A 12,638-nucleotide genomic window follows, 5' to 3' on the forward strand; every position below is an offset into this window, starting at 1 on the left:
ACTTATATGTACGACCTATGGACATGAACTAATGGTAGGGGGATGCTGGGGGAAGGGGCTGTGTAGGGTGGAGGGGAATAAGGGGGAGAAAAAAATGGAACAATTGTAATAGCATAATCAATAAAATATATATATTTTTAAAAAGACAGCATAGGTTTCCCTATGCACCCCAATGTTCATAGCAGCACTATTTACAGTAGCCAAGTGCTGAAAACAGCATAAGCGCACATCAGTAAATGAGTGGATCAAAAAATTGTGGTACATTTATGTTGGGAACTGTCCCACCTGGTCTCCGGGACTGCAGCCTCACCAACAGGCAAGAGGGCCTCAAGGCTGGAGCTGAGCAAGGAGGCCTTGGGGAAACAGGCCACTGAGGAGACAAAACCTGTCCCCCTGGCAGGAGCACAGTCCCTGCCTCCCTCACATCACCCTGCTTGGCCCCAGAGGATGGCTGGTTAGTCAATGACTGGTAAGACCCTTCGATGGCAGGGGCAACCTATGACAGGCACAGATGCAAAGGGGCCATTAGGGAAGGACTTGGGGGACACAGAGAAGGGGCTAAAGACCCTCACCCCTTGGCTATGTCATGGCCAGAGTCCTCATTCTATCTGAAAGAAGTCTCCTTACCTCTTGGCTGCTCTATCTTCCTGACTCAGACTTAAAGTAGCACTAGAGGCAGGTATAACCCTGATCTGGATCAAGCAGTTCCCTGGGGGCAATTAGGCTTGGAAAAGGAATACATTAAATCCTATGAAACCTACTTTGCTGAGAATGCCATCAAGTTAATGAGTACTGGTGTTTGGGGTCCAAGCATAGGATGAGTTTATTTTCCCAGGTTTTAGGGCTGAATAGGCATCACCCTGTCTACCAGACCCTGACCTGAGGCAAATCTCTGTGTTCCTTCAATTGTTATCTATGATCTCTATCTGTTTTCTGTAAATATAGCCTTTAGGCATTGATTGATTAGCTTTGCATGCATGCTGTATACCCCTGTGCATATCGTTCTCAATAAAAGCCACTTCAAGAGAAGGGCTCAGGGCATTCTCCACTGGAGGGTATCACCACCCCCTCTCTTGACAGGCATATCGTGTCTGGTACATTTTATTTCTTCATCTGTGATGGCCAGGGAGACTCTGCGGGACAAAGCCCCCCTCATCTGGTGCCCGAACAGGAACCCCACATATTTACATAATGGAATACTATGCAGCAGAAAGAAAGAAGGAACTTCTACCTTTTACCACAGCATGGATGGAAGTGGAGAGTATTGTGCTAAGTGAAATAAGCCAGGCAGTGACAGACAAATACCATATAATCTCACCTATAAGTGGAACCTAATCAATAAAACACACAAGTAAGCAAAACACAACCAGAAACATAGAAATAAGGAACAAACTGACAGTAACCGGAGGGAAGAATAGAGGAGGGAAAAGGGAGAAAGAAGGGGAAGGGGCATGTCAAGGAACATGTATAAAGAACCCATGGACAAGGACAACAGTAGGGGGGAGGATTAAATGTGGGAGGGCAGGGCAGGGGAGAATAATGGGGGAAAATGGGGACAACTGTAATTGAACAACAATAAAAACTTTAAAAAAAAATAGGAAGTATAGGTTTCCTTCTTTCCTAAGGGGTAATTCTTTTGTTCAATGAAAGAAAGAGGAAAGGACCTCAGATCCCAAAGTCCTCCCTTTTTCTTTTCTTTTCTTTTTTTTTTTTGGCTGCAAAAGTCCCAGAACAATAATCTGAATTAACTGACAATCTGAAATTCTCTAAATTTTTCCAATTTACTAAGAAGACATTCAATAAAGTTAAAAACTCACTGGTAATTTCATTATACTATTTTTATTATCAATAGCTATTTCTGTTATCCATTTTTCCCTCTAGTTGTCCACATGTAATTCATATTACACACAGCTGTATTCAGTGTATACATAAATTTGTATTATTTTTCTTATTATATTGTAAACATGCAATGTTATTAACATAGTTATTATTACAGTCATTTTCAGTGTTTCAATAATATTCAATCCAGTTGATTAATCATTATTTTCCTAATTTTCCCATATGAAAGTCCTCTTTCCCTCATGTTTCCATGGTAGACAAGCTGTATACAGATTCTTATCTTTTCCTTATTTTAAATTACTTCCTTAGGTTGCTTTTAAGAAGTATAGTTTCTGGGTCATTCATACAGTATGAACATTTTTATGGCTCTTCCTTTCTAACTAGTATGAGTTTTTCAACACAATTTTGCATTCTGTGTGTGTGTGTACATAGATGTAGATAGCTTAATTTAATTCACCTGAAATGGTACTAAAGGCTCTATAATTGAATTTAATTTTTTAAAATTAAACCATTTTTACTTTTTAATTATGAAAATAGCAAACGCTGTCAAATTTAAATATTTATGAACTATACAAATAGAAAGTCAAAGATTCCCACATTCTTCTTTTGGAGGATTAAAGCACATCACCTCCTAAATTTGAGTTTACCTAAATGTGGAATGTGATTTAATGATCAAAGACTCTAGAATGGTACACAGAAAAACCCTATGGTGTGACAAAAGTTTACTCTAGTTCCATGAGAGGAAAGAATATCCAAGTAGAGGGCTGTGGTGATGTGAGGACTAATGGGACAGGGAGAAGATGCTGGGTTAATACGTCTAGCAAGGAAAAAGTCAGAGGCTGTGGTTTATTTTTAAGAATGAGCAGACGAAAGGAGAGGCTAAAATAATCCCAGTGTAGTTTGAACTGAGACTGGGTTGGCAGAAACACAAGGACCCATTTTATATAAACAGCAAACAAACTCTAAGACAAACTGAATACCTAAAAGTACATGACAAATAAAATTAGTGAAAAATAAGTGTTAACTAAAGACTTTAACACAGGTTCATGTACTTAGTAGAGTATAAGAAAATAAATTTATTATAAAGGAAAAATAAAATTGGCTCCTGCTCATACTATAAAGCTCACAGGTGATTATTTCTTTTTCATTTCTTTACTATAGACTACGAATCATTAAAAGTTTCTAATTTACAAGTATATTCCTCCATTTTGCATTGTCCATGCTCAACTCTGATGAAAATTGTTTTTCTTAGTCCAAAAATCAGGTTGTCTCTTTATAACTCTACACTCCTCTAATCATTCTTATAACCCAATGTCAAGATTGTACTAATCCGCCATCTTTATAATTTTAATTTGCACACTTGTCTGTAGAAACTGTTTGTGTGAATATATTCTCCATCCTTGATAAAACCATAAACTCCAGAGAGCATCCTATGTTTGTTCTTATCCACCCATACAATGAACACTAAAATGTAGCTAGATGATCTCAGAAACTTGCTTAATTCTATGATGGAAGAGGATGTAAAATTGTAATACATGGCTTCATACTTGATTAACACCACCAGCTATATTAAAGACCACCATTTTCCTAATAAGTTGTCCAAACATGAAACATCTTAGCACTCAAAATATTACCTATTACCCTAGCTTCATCTCCTACCCCACCCTATTGAACTTTATGCTGCACAGATACCAAAGTATTGTTGCTTCTGAAACACATGGTGCTATTTCACATCTCTAGGCCTTTGCACATGCTTTTTCTTCTCTTGGGAGGATCTTTCACTCACTTGAGCATCTGCAGTATCTTTTCATCCTTCATTAAGTCACTCATAAGTCACCTCCTCCAGGATCACCCATGTCCACCCTAACAATTCTATGATGCTTTTGTCTGTGCTATCTCTACATCTGGAACAAACTTCTATTGCTGGACTGAGTACACGATATTGTAATTAAACCCTTTACATGCTTTGATTCCATTATACACAATTCCAGGCTCAGTAAAAATTATCCAAACAAAGAACTGAGAAATGGGGGAAGGGATAACCAAGAAAGTTTCTGTGACTCCTTTGTGCAAGAACTATCTCTTATTCATTCTCCATAGCTCCAGGGGTAGAAAAGGATTTTGGATACAACAATGCTCATCAACTATCTGATATTGCTTTGACATAAATCTTAAATGAAAAAGAGGTAAAACACATTGGCATAAAATTATGAAAGACAGACTGCCACTAATCAAAGTCATGTATTATTTGAACCAAATCAATTACGGTGCACACAGGCACATTTAGGGGTCCAGCTAGAGACCTATGGAATCTTAGTGCCAGAACTAAGCTAGATGCACAGAATTCAAAAGTGAGGCATAATTCTTCCCCGAAAGGGCTCATGGTTTTGATGGAGAGTCAGTTCAGGAAAAGATAACTAACATATAACATGATAAAAATTATATACAGGACATGTTCAGAATATGACAGGGCAAAGGAAATATATATATTACCTAGCTGGAAGTGATGGGTGAGGGTATGCAAGGGAATTTAGGAAAGACTTACTGGAGGAGATCGTCTCTGGGCTCAATCCTAGATGTAAGACATGTCTTAATATGGTTGGTTGGTTGGTTGGTTGGTTGGTTGGTCCATGAAGGGGATTACTTGCTCTATGGCTCAAATAGAAAAGATCCTTAGGAAAGATCCTAAGGGAAAGTGAATACTAGCACATAAGCTATAGTGCAGATAATGGGTCTGTGTTGGGGAGGCAGGCAATACTGTGTCTTGAACTGGACCTGATGAAGAAACAAATAGAAGAACTGGGTCTCAGAGAACAGTAAGCATCAGAGGATAAGAGTGGCAGACTTTACCATAGTAACAGTGTAAGAAGAATAAAGAAAGGGTGGGAGATGTGGTGGTAGCGAGGAAAACATTGATGAAACACAGACTTGGGGAAATGGCTATCCACAAAGCAGTCCAGAGAGCTGTATTCCAAGGCAGATTTGAGATATCCTTTGGGACTCTTTGAACTAGTTGGGAAGGAGTTTGGAGGAAACCAGAGCTCCCACAATTGGGGGGCTAATGCAGAGCCAGAGAAATATTTACTTGCTGCTATTATGGACATTTTATTATTTTTTTAAACACCAAGTTGCTTTGTCCCATGTTGCATTAAAAAAGTATGAGAACACTATTCCAGCCCATAGGAATTTATAGTTGTGTTCAGAAAGCAATTGTGTTTGAAGATGAAAAAATTATTAAAGATTCTCAGAAAAGGAAGGAATGAAAAGTAGAATGCAAATATGAGAATATCCGACCAAGTCCAGAGGATATTTACCAAAAAAGTATGTGTAAAAAAACTTAAAGTAAAATAAGGTGATATATACAGGCTTACTATTGAATAATTAGAGAGGAGAGATTTTAAAAAGAAACAAAAAGATAATTTGCCATACTCTAAGTGCCCCGAGAACAGGGGGAGAGTGGTAACTCAAGAACCAGACTTAGATGAGAGAGTGGCTGTGCGGCAGAGTCTTGGGCAGAATGTTTCAGGAGTAAAAACTGAGTCTGGAAAAGATCATTTCCTCAGGACTACACAGTGGCTAAGAACTGGATCCAAGTTAAGGACCTAGAAGATTCTGATGGTCAAATCAGTCACAGGAGATGTCTGGAAAGATTTCCTGAGTTGGGAGCACCACATACAGAGGATTCTCCAAGGCAATCCTCAAGCAAGAGGTTAGTTGTTAATGGTGCCCAGCTGTTAACACACAGGAGGCTCCCAACAAAAACGCTCCAACTTAATCACCTTGTGTTGCCCTGCCCAGGCTTGCCAGGCAGGGAATAAACACGTGGAACTGTCCAGAGCTGGGAGGGTAGTAGACTTCTGGCTTTTCTCTTCAGATACCTGAGGAGGGGTGATCAGGTGGGCTACTAATTGATAGAAGTGGGGCCTGTTAGGTATGGGTGTGGCTAAAAATTTGATCTTGCCTCTTCTTTGAAGTATAGACCCAGAGTAGGGTAGTCACTAAAAAGTGCAAGCAAGTCATCTACAAGAGCTACAAGACAAGAGACCAGGAGTTCTGTCCTTAGCCCCTTAGCTCTCCAGTCACTGGGAAATCCATCACATTTGAAGTTCATCAGAATGGGGTCTTACTGTTTACTTTTAGTAGGAGCACAGTGCACAAGGGTATTAGGACCTCACATTTGTTGTATGGTCTGCTTTTAAAATTTAAGAATTTTGAAATTAAAAGGGTTAATGTTTTAAATGTTCCTTTTTATACTGTTTTAGCTAATAATATACTTAGAGTTATATTTGTATTCTCTCATTTCACTGTTTAATGAAATCCTCTTTTTTGGCTCACTCTTATTCCATTCTTGTATGCCTTTTTTGTTTAGTAATAGCATCTTCTTCCCTTTTTCTTTAGTTTTTTTATTGAGAACAATACATGCTCATTTCAAAAGATGAAAAGTATACGAAAGTAGATTTAAAAAATCATAGTCTAGCCCTGGCCGGTGTGGCTGTTAGTTGGAGCACTGTCCCATAAACTCAAAGGTCATGGGTTCCATTCCCCGGTCAGAGCACATTGCCTAGGTTGCGGGTTAATTCCCTGATGAGGCGTGTACCAGAGGCAACCAACTGATGTTTTTCATTCACATTGATGTTTCTCTCCCTTTCTCTCTTTCTCTTCCCCTGCTTCCCCTCTTTGTAAAATCAATAAGCATGTCCTTGGGTGAGGATAAAATAATCACATAGTCTCATAGAAATCATTTAACTTATTTAATTAGCATTTCCTTTCAGTCATTTTTCTGAGAAGTTTTTCTTTCCTTTTTAAAAAACACTGAGCTGTAATCTTATTTAACTGAATTCCTAAATCTTGTGCCTGAGGGACAGGATTTTCCAAGTGAGTTGTCTGTGCCCAATTATACAGTTTTGTCCTTGGGGAATAACAACTCATAAGAATATTATTTGCTTTTCAATTTAATCCCCAGATGCCACACATAACACATTCCCATTCCTGCAGATTCATCAGTTTGATCAGTTCCATCAGTTTGGTTTGCTAAAATGAGGATTCTACTAAGAACTTGTGATGGCCTTCTGCTTAATGGTAGTCCTTCAGGAAGTCTTCCAGGTCTTTCATAACATACAGGTTTCCCCAGCTATCCAAAAGTAGAGCATACCCATAAAACCTTTTGTAAACCAAAAATGGCATAAAGCGAAGAAGTAATTCATTACCTTAGGACACATCTTGCCAACAGATGCAAAATAAACAGATAGAGTACAGATGCTCACAGACACAGTTCAAAGATATGGTGGCTTGATGCAGAGATGCTGATTGTAGTTCCCAGGGAAGAAGCTGATCTGTTTTTCTTTGCCAGACAGTTGGCTGGGATTATGATTGGCATTGTATTGCATCAATAGGTTAATCTGGAAGAAGTTATATGTTAACAAAATAGAAGCTTCCAATCCATAAACATTATATACATTCATGTGTTTACATGTAATTTTTCTCAGCAGTATTCTGTACACTTCAGTGCAGAGAGCTGTCTGTGTCTGTAAATTTATTCTTATGTATTTTATTGTTGATGCTATTGAAATATAATTGGTTTTTAAATCTCATGTAAAAATACAATTAATATTTGTATCGGTCTTATATCTTAAGACTTCGCTAAGCTAAATTTGCTTATTGACTATAATAAATTTTTGTTGATTCTTTAGAATTTTCTATATAAATAATCTGCATATAGGAACAGTTTTTACTGCTTCCTTTACAATCTTTATTCCTTTGACTTTTCCTAACCTAATAATTACATTGGCAATGACATTCAGGAAAATGCTGAGTAGAAGTCGTGAGACTGGGCACCTTTGCCTTGTTACTGGTCTTAAGAGAGATGGTTTACTATTAAGAGTGATATTAGCCACGGGTATTTTGTAAATGCCTTTTATTAGATTGAGGAAGTAACTTTTTAATTCCAGGATCTATACATTCATACATATGGATGCTGAATTTTGTCAAATGATTTTTCTGCATCTATTGAGATAATCATGTTTTCCTTATTCTGTTTATATGATAGATTATATTTATTTATTTTGAAATACAAAACCAATTTTACATTCCTGGGATAAAACCTACTTAATCATGCTGTATTAATCCTTTTATAGTATATTGCTAGGTTCAATTTGCTAATATTTTTCTGAAGAGCTTTATGCCTGCCGTGGCCAGTGTGGTTCAGATGGCTGGGCATTGTCTCACAAACCAAAAGGTTGAGGGTCTGATTCCCAGTCACTCTCTCTGGGAATAATTTTGTCCATTATTAAAATATCAATCTTAACGATATATTGTTTTAATCATTTTCCTGGGTTGTGGGTTCAGTCCCCAGTCAAGGCATATGTAAGAGGCAACCAATCAACGCTTCCCTCTGGCATTGATGTTTCTCTCTTCTTCTTTCTCCTTCCCTTCCCTTCTCTCTGGAATCAATAAAAGGAAAAACCAGGAGAGATTTATGCCTATGTTCATAATAAATGTTTTTAATTTCAATTGTTTTATAATGTCTTTACCATGATTTGGTATCAGAATTATACTGGCCTCATAGTTGAGAAGTGTTTCTTCCTTTATTTTCTGAAAGCATTAGCAAAATTGTTATAGTTTCTTTCATAATTATCAGTTAAAATCTCTGGGCCTAGAGTTTTCTCTGTGGGAATGTTTTTTTAATTATAACTTCAGTTTCTCTGACATACCAAAGAATATGCAGATTTTTTATTTCATTCTGTGTGAGTTTTGGCAAGTTGTATTTTTCCAGGAATTTTTCTATTTCACTAAGTTGTCAATTTCATTGGTGTAAGTTGTTCCTAGAATCCCCTTATTCTTTGAAAGTTTATAGATCGATAATGATACTCCTTCTTTCATTTCTAGTATCTATAACTTGTGTTCTCCCAGGGTTTTTACAATTTTACTGAACTTTTGAAACAACCCATTCTGGTTTTGTTAATTTTCTCTTCTACTTTCTAGTTAATATATGCTATTTTCTTCCTTCTTAGATTTACCTTGCTTATATTTTTCTAACTGCTTACACAGTTAGAAACTTACACAGTAAGTTTTAACTCTTCCTCCCTTCTAACATAAACAATCAAAGCTATAAACTTCCCTCTAAGCAAAGCTTTTGTTGTATCTCACAAATGCTGACGTTTGTTTTTCATTATCATTCAGTTGAAAATATTTTCCAATTTCCCTTGTGATTTTCTTTTGACCCATAGTTATTTAGAAATACATGGTTTAATTTCAAAATCTTTGGAAATTCCCCAGATATCTTTTTGTCACTGATTTCTAATTCAATTTAATTATGATCAGAGAACATCTCTGTCTGATTTCAATCTTTTGAAACTTATTAAGATATGTTTCATGGCCCTGTATATGGTCTCTCTTGGTAAAAGTTCCATAGTACCTGAAAAGATTCTATATTCTGTAATTGTTGAGTTCTATAAATATTAAGTATGTCAAGGTGGTTCAGATCTATATCTGTAGACTTTTGGCCTACTTTTTTCCTTTTTTTTTTAAATTTTATTTTATTTTTTCAAATACATTTGTCTCTGCCTACCCCCAACCACTTTCCCTTGCTCCCTCCCTCCTTCCCTCCCTCAGCTCTTCCCCTTTGGTTTTGTCCATGAGTCCTTGCTATATGTTCCTTGACTTTCCCCTTCCCTTCCTTTTCCCTGCTCCCCCCTCCCTCCTTCCCTCTTGTCTCTGTTGATTTCTTTTCCTTTCAGTGTTGCTGGTCATATTTTCCTTGCATCTTTGCATTGTTGGTTAGGTTCCGCTTATAGGTGAGATCATATGGTATTTGTCTTTTGCCCTCTGGCTTATTTCGCTTAGCATAATGCTCTCCAGTTCCATCCATGCTGTCGCCAAGTTTAGTAGTTCTTTTTTTCTTTCTGCTGCGTAGTATTCCATTGTGTATATGTACCATAACTTTTTGATCCAATCATCTACTGATGGGCATTTAGGTTGCTTCCAACACTTGGCTATTGTAAATTGTGCTGCTATGAATGTTGGGGTGCATAGGTTCTTTTGTATTGGCGTTTTGGTATTCTTAGGGTATAGTCCCAGCAGGGGAATCACTGGATCAAAAGGCAGTTCCATTTTCTTTTCTATTAATTACTCTGAAAGGTATGTGAAAATCTCCAACTATGATTGTGGATGAGTCCTTTTTTCCTTACGTTTTGTCTTACATGTCAAATATTTTGAAGCTACATTTTTTTAGGCTCATATACATTTGTGATTATGTCTTCTGATAATATTGAGTCTTTATCATTATAAAATGTCCCTATTTATTTCTGGTAACACTCCCTGTTTTTAAGTATATTTTGCCCAATATTAAAATATCAACCCTAATGGTGTATCATTTTCATCATTTTCCATTCTTTTACTTTCAACCTTAATGTCTTTGTTTTAAAAGGATGTGCCTGTAGGCAACTTACAATTTGGTCATGTTTTTTATTCTGTTTGACAATTTATGTCTTTTAGTTGTAGTGGTTAGTCTTAACATTTACATTAGATTTGGTTGGATTTAGATTTGCCATTTTGATATCTGTTTTCTATTCGTGTCACCTGTTTGTTTGTTTCCTTGTCCCTCCTTTGGGGTTACCTGAAAAAAAAGTTTTCAATATTTCATTTTTATTTCCCCACTGACTTGTTAAAAACAGCTTTACTACAATATAATTCACATACCATATAATTTACCCACTTAAAGCAAACTGTTTGAAAAAACAACTCAATGTTTTCCAAATATACATATACATTCATAGAGTTGTACAACCATCACCAAAACCTAATTTTAGAACATTTTCATCCCCTTAAAAGAAATGGGGGGCACTGGCTGTGGGAATGGGGAGGGGATGGGGCAGTGGTGAGCAATGGGGAAAACGCAGGACAACAGTAACTGAACAATTTTTTTAAATTACTTAAAAAAAAAAGAAAACTCACACCCAATTAGGTGCCCTTCCCCAGGCACTCCTATCCACTCAACTCTAAGCAACTACTAATCAGCTTCCTCTCTACACAGATTTGCCTATTTTGGACACTTCATATAAGTGGAATCATACAACATGTGGTCTTTTCTCACTGGCTTATTTCACTTGGTGTAATGTTTTCATTCAAGGTTTATCCATTTTGTAGCATGTGTTCATACTTTTTTTCTTCTTTTTTGCTGAACAATATTCCATTGTATAGATATACCACATTTTATTTTTCCATTAATCCATTGATGGACATGGGTTGTTTCCACTTTTTGACAATTATGAATAACGCTGCATAAGCATTCATGTGCATATCTTCTTGTATGGCTGTACACTGTCATTTCCTTTAGGTATATATTGTACTTAAGAGCAGAAATTCTGGGTCATATGTAGGTCTATGTTACACTTGTTGAAGCACTACCGAATTTTTTTCCAAAACAGCTATATCATTTTAGATTCTCATCAGCAATACATGTGAGTTCCTATTTCTCTACATCCTGGCCAACACCTGTTACTGGCCATCTTTTTTATTATAGCCAACCCAGTGGATATAAATTCGTATCTTATTGTGGTCCCATTGGCTTTTTAGCTGTAACTCTGCATTTTCTTTTACTGGTTGCTTTAGAGATTAAAATATGTACTTTTAACACTATCTAGAGTTAATATTGTACTATTAAACATTAAACATGATCATCTGGTAAAAGCACAGCTCTAATTATCCCAACTATTCATGCTACTGGTATAAACTCCAAAATATAGTACTATAATATTTGTTTTTACCACTCCTGTTTATTTTAAATAAATTAAGAGAATAAAATAAATAATATACAGTATTTTATAGTTATGCACATTTTTACCATTTCTATTGATCTTCATTCAGTTCTGGAAATATAAGTCACCCTCTAGTATCATTTTCTGTGAGCCTGTAAAACTTCTTTGAGCATTTCTTATAGTACAAGTCTGCTAAAAATCAACTGCAATTTTGTTGGTTCCTTGTGTATAAAGTGTTGTTTTTCTCTGGGTACAGCAAGATTTTAGCAATTTGACTAAAACATACCCGATGTGGTTATTTTTGTAATTTATTCTTCTTGTGTTTCTTGGACCTGCAAGTTTATATTTTGCCAAATTAACTATTGTTTCTCAATATTTTGGGCCTTTTTTCTCTTTCCTCTCCTTTAGAGACTACAATTACATGTATGTTAGACTGTCTGCTACTGTTGAAGAGGTTTCTCAAGTTCTGTCTAGTTTTCATGAATCTTTTTTCTTTCTTGCTTTTCCATTTTTAATATATTCTTTTCATGTGTCTCTAAGTTAACTGAGTTTCCTTGACATCCAAATCTGCTATTAAGCCCATCCAGTTTATTCTTCATTTCAGTTACTGCACTTTTTTTTTTCACATGTATGTCCAGTTGTTCTACAACCATTTGTTGAAAAAGACTACCCTTTCTCCACTGGAATGCCTTTGCTCTTTTTGTCTAGGATCAGTTGAAAGAGACATATTCTTGAGCAGAGTTTTTCAAACTAGAGGTAATGAAATCAACTTAGTGGAGCAAAATGAACATTTAAAAAACCGAAATAGCCTAGACAAGAGAATACCAGAATGCAGTAAAAAGTAAGTAGAAAAGGTAAGTATTGCTATTGAAACTTTTGTTTCTTATTTGTGTGTGCGTGAACTGGGTGATAGTCTAAAAACATATTTCTTACTACATATTGTGGATGAAAAAGTTTGAAAGTCATTGCTCTAGAGAATCCACTGGAGAAAAAAGGACATAGCCACTAGACTTCTTTAATAATTCTGCCATATTTAGAAGTTTT

At 36.3% G+C, this 12,638-nt stretch overlaps 1 protein-coding gene across 2 annotated transcripts in view; it reads right to left on the reverse strand.

Annotated features, from left to right (window-relative positions):
- DIPK1A (divergent protein kinase domain 1A) overlaps nt 1–12,638 on the reverse strand; it is a 97,320-nt gene that overhangs the window by 51,104 nt on the left and 33,578 nt on the right. The window contains exon 1 of one of the 2 annotated variants that reach the window (XM_054592144.1): nt 7,047–7,430. The exons of the other annotated variant lie outside the window; for it this stretch is intronic. Within the exon in view, the coding sequence (XP_054448119.1) occupies nt 7,047–7,058 (12 nt within the window). The 5' untranslated portion in view covers nt 7,059–7,430. Of the gene's footprint in view, nt 1–7,046; nt 7,431–12,638 lie in introns of those variants that run through there. 2 annotated transcript variants of the gene reach the window in all.

Source organism: Pteronotus mesoamericanus, unplaced genomic scaffold, assembly GCF_021234165.1.
Source record: "Pteronotus mesoamericanus isolate MK-2021 breed Mesoamerican mustached bat unplaced genomic scaffold, CSHL_Meso_final scaffold_31, whole genome shotgun sequence".
In the NCBI taxonomy this organism is placed as follows: domain Eukaryota; kingdom Metazoa; phylum Chordata; class Mammalia; order Chiroptera; family Mormoopidae; genus Pteronotus; species Pteronotus mesoamericanus.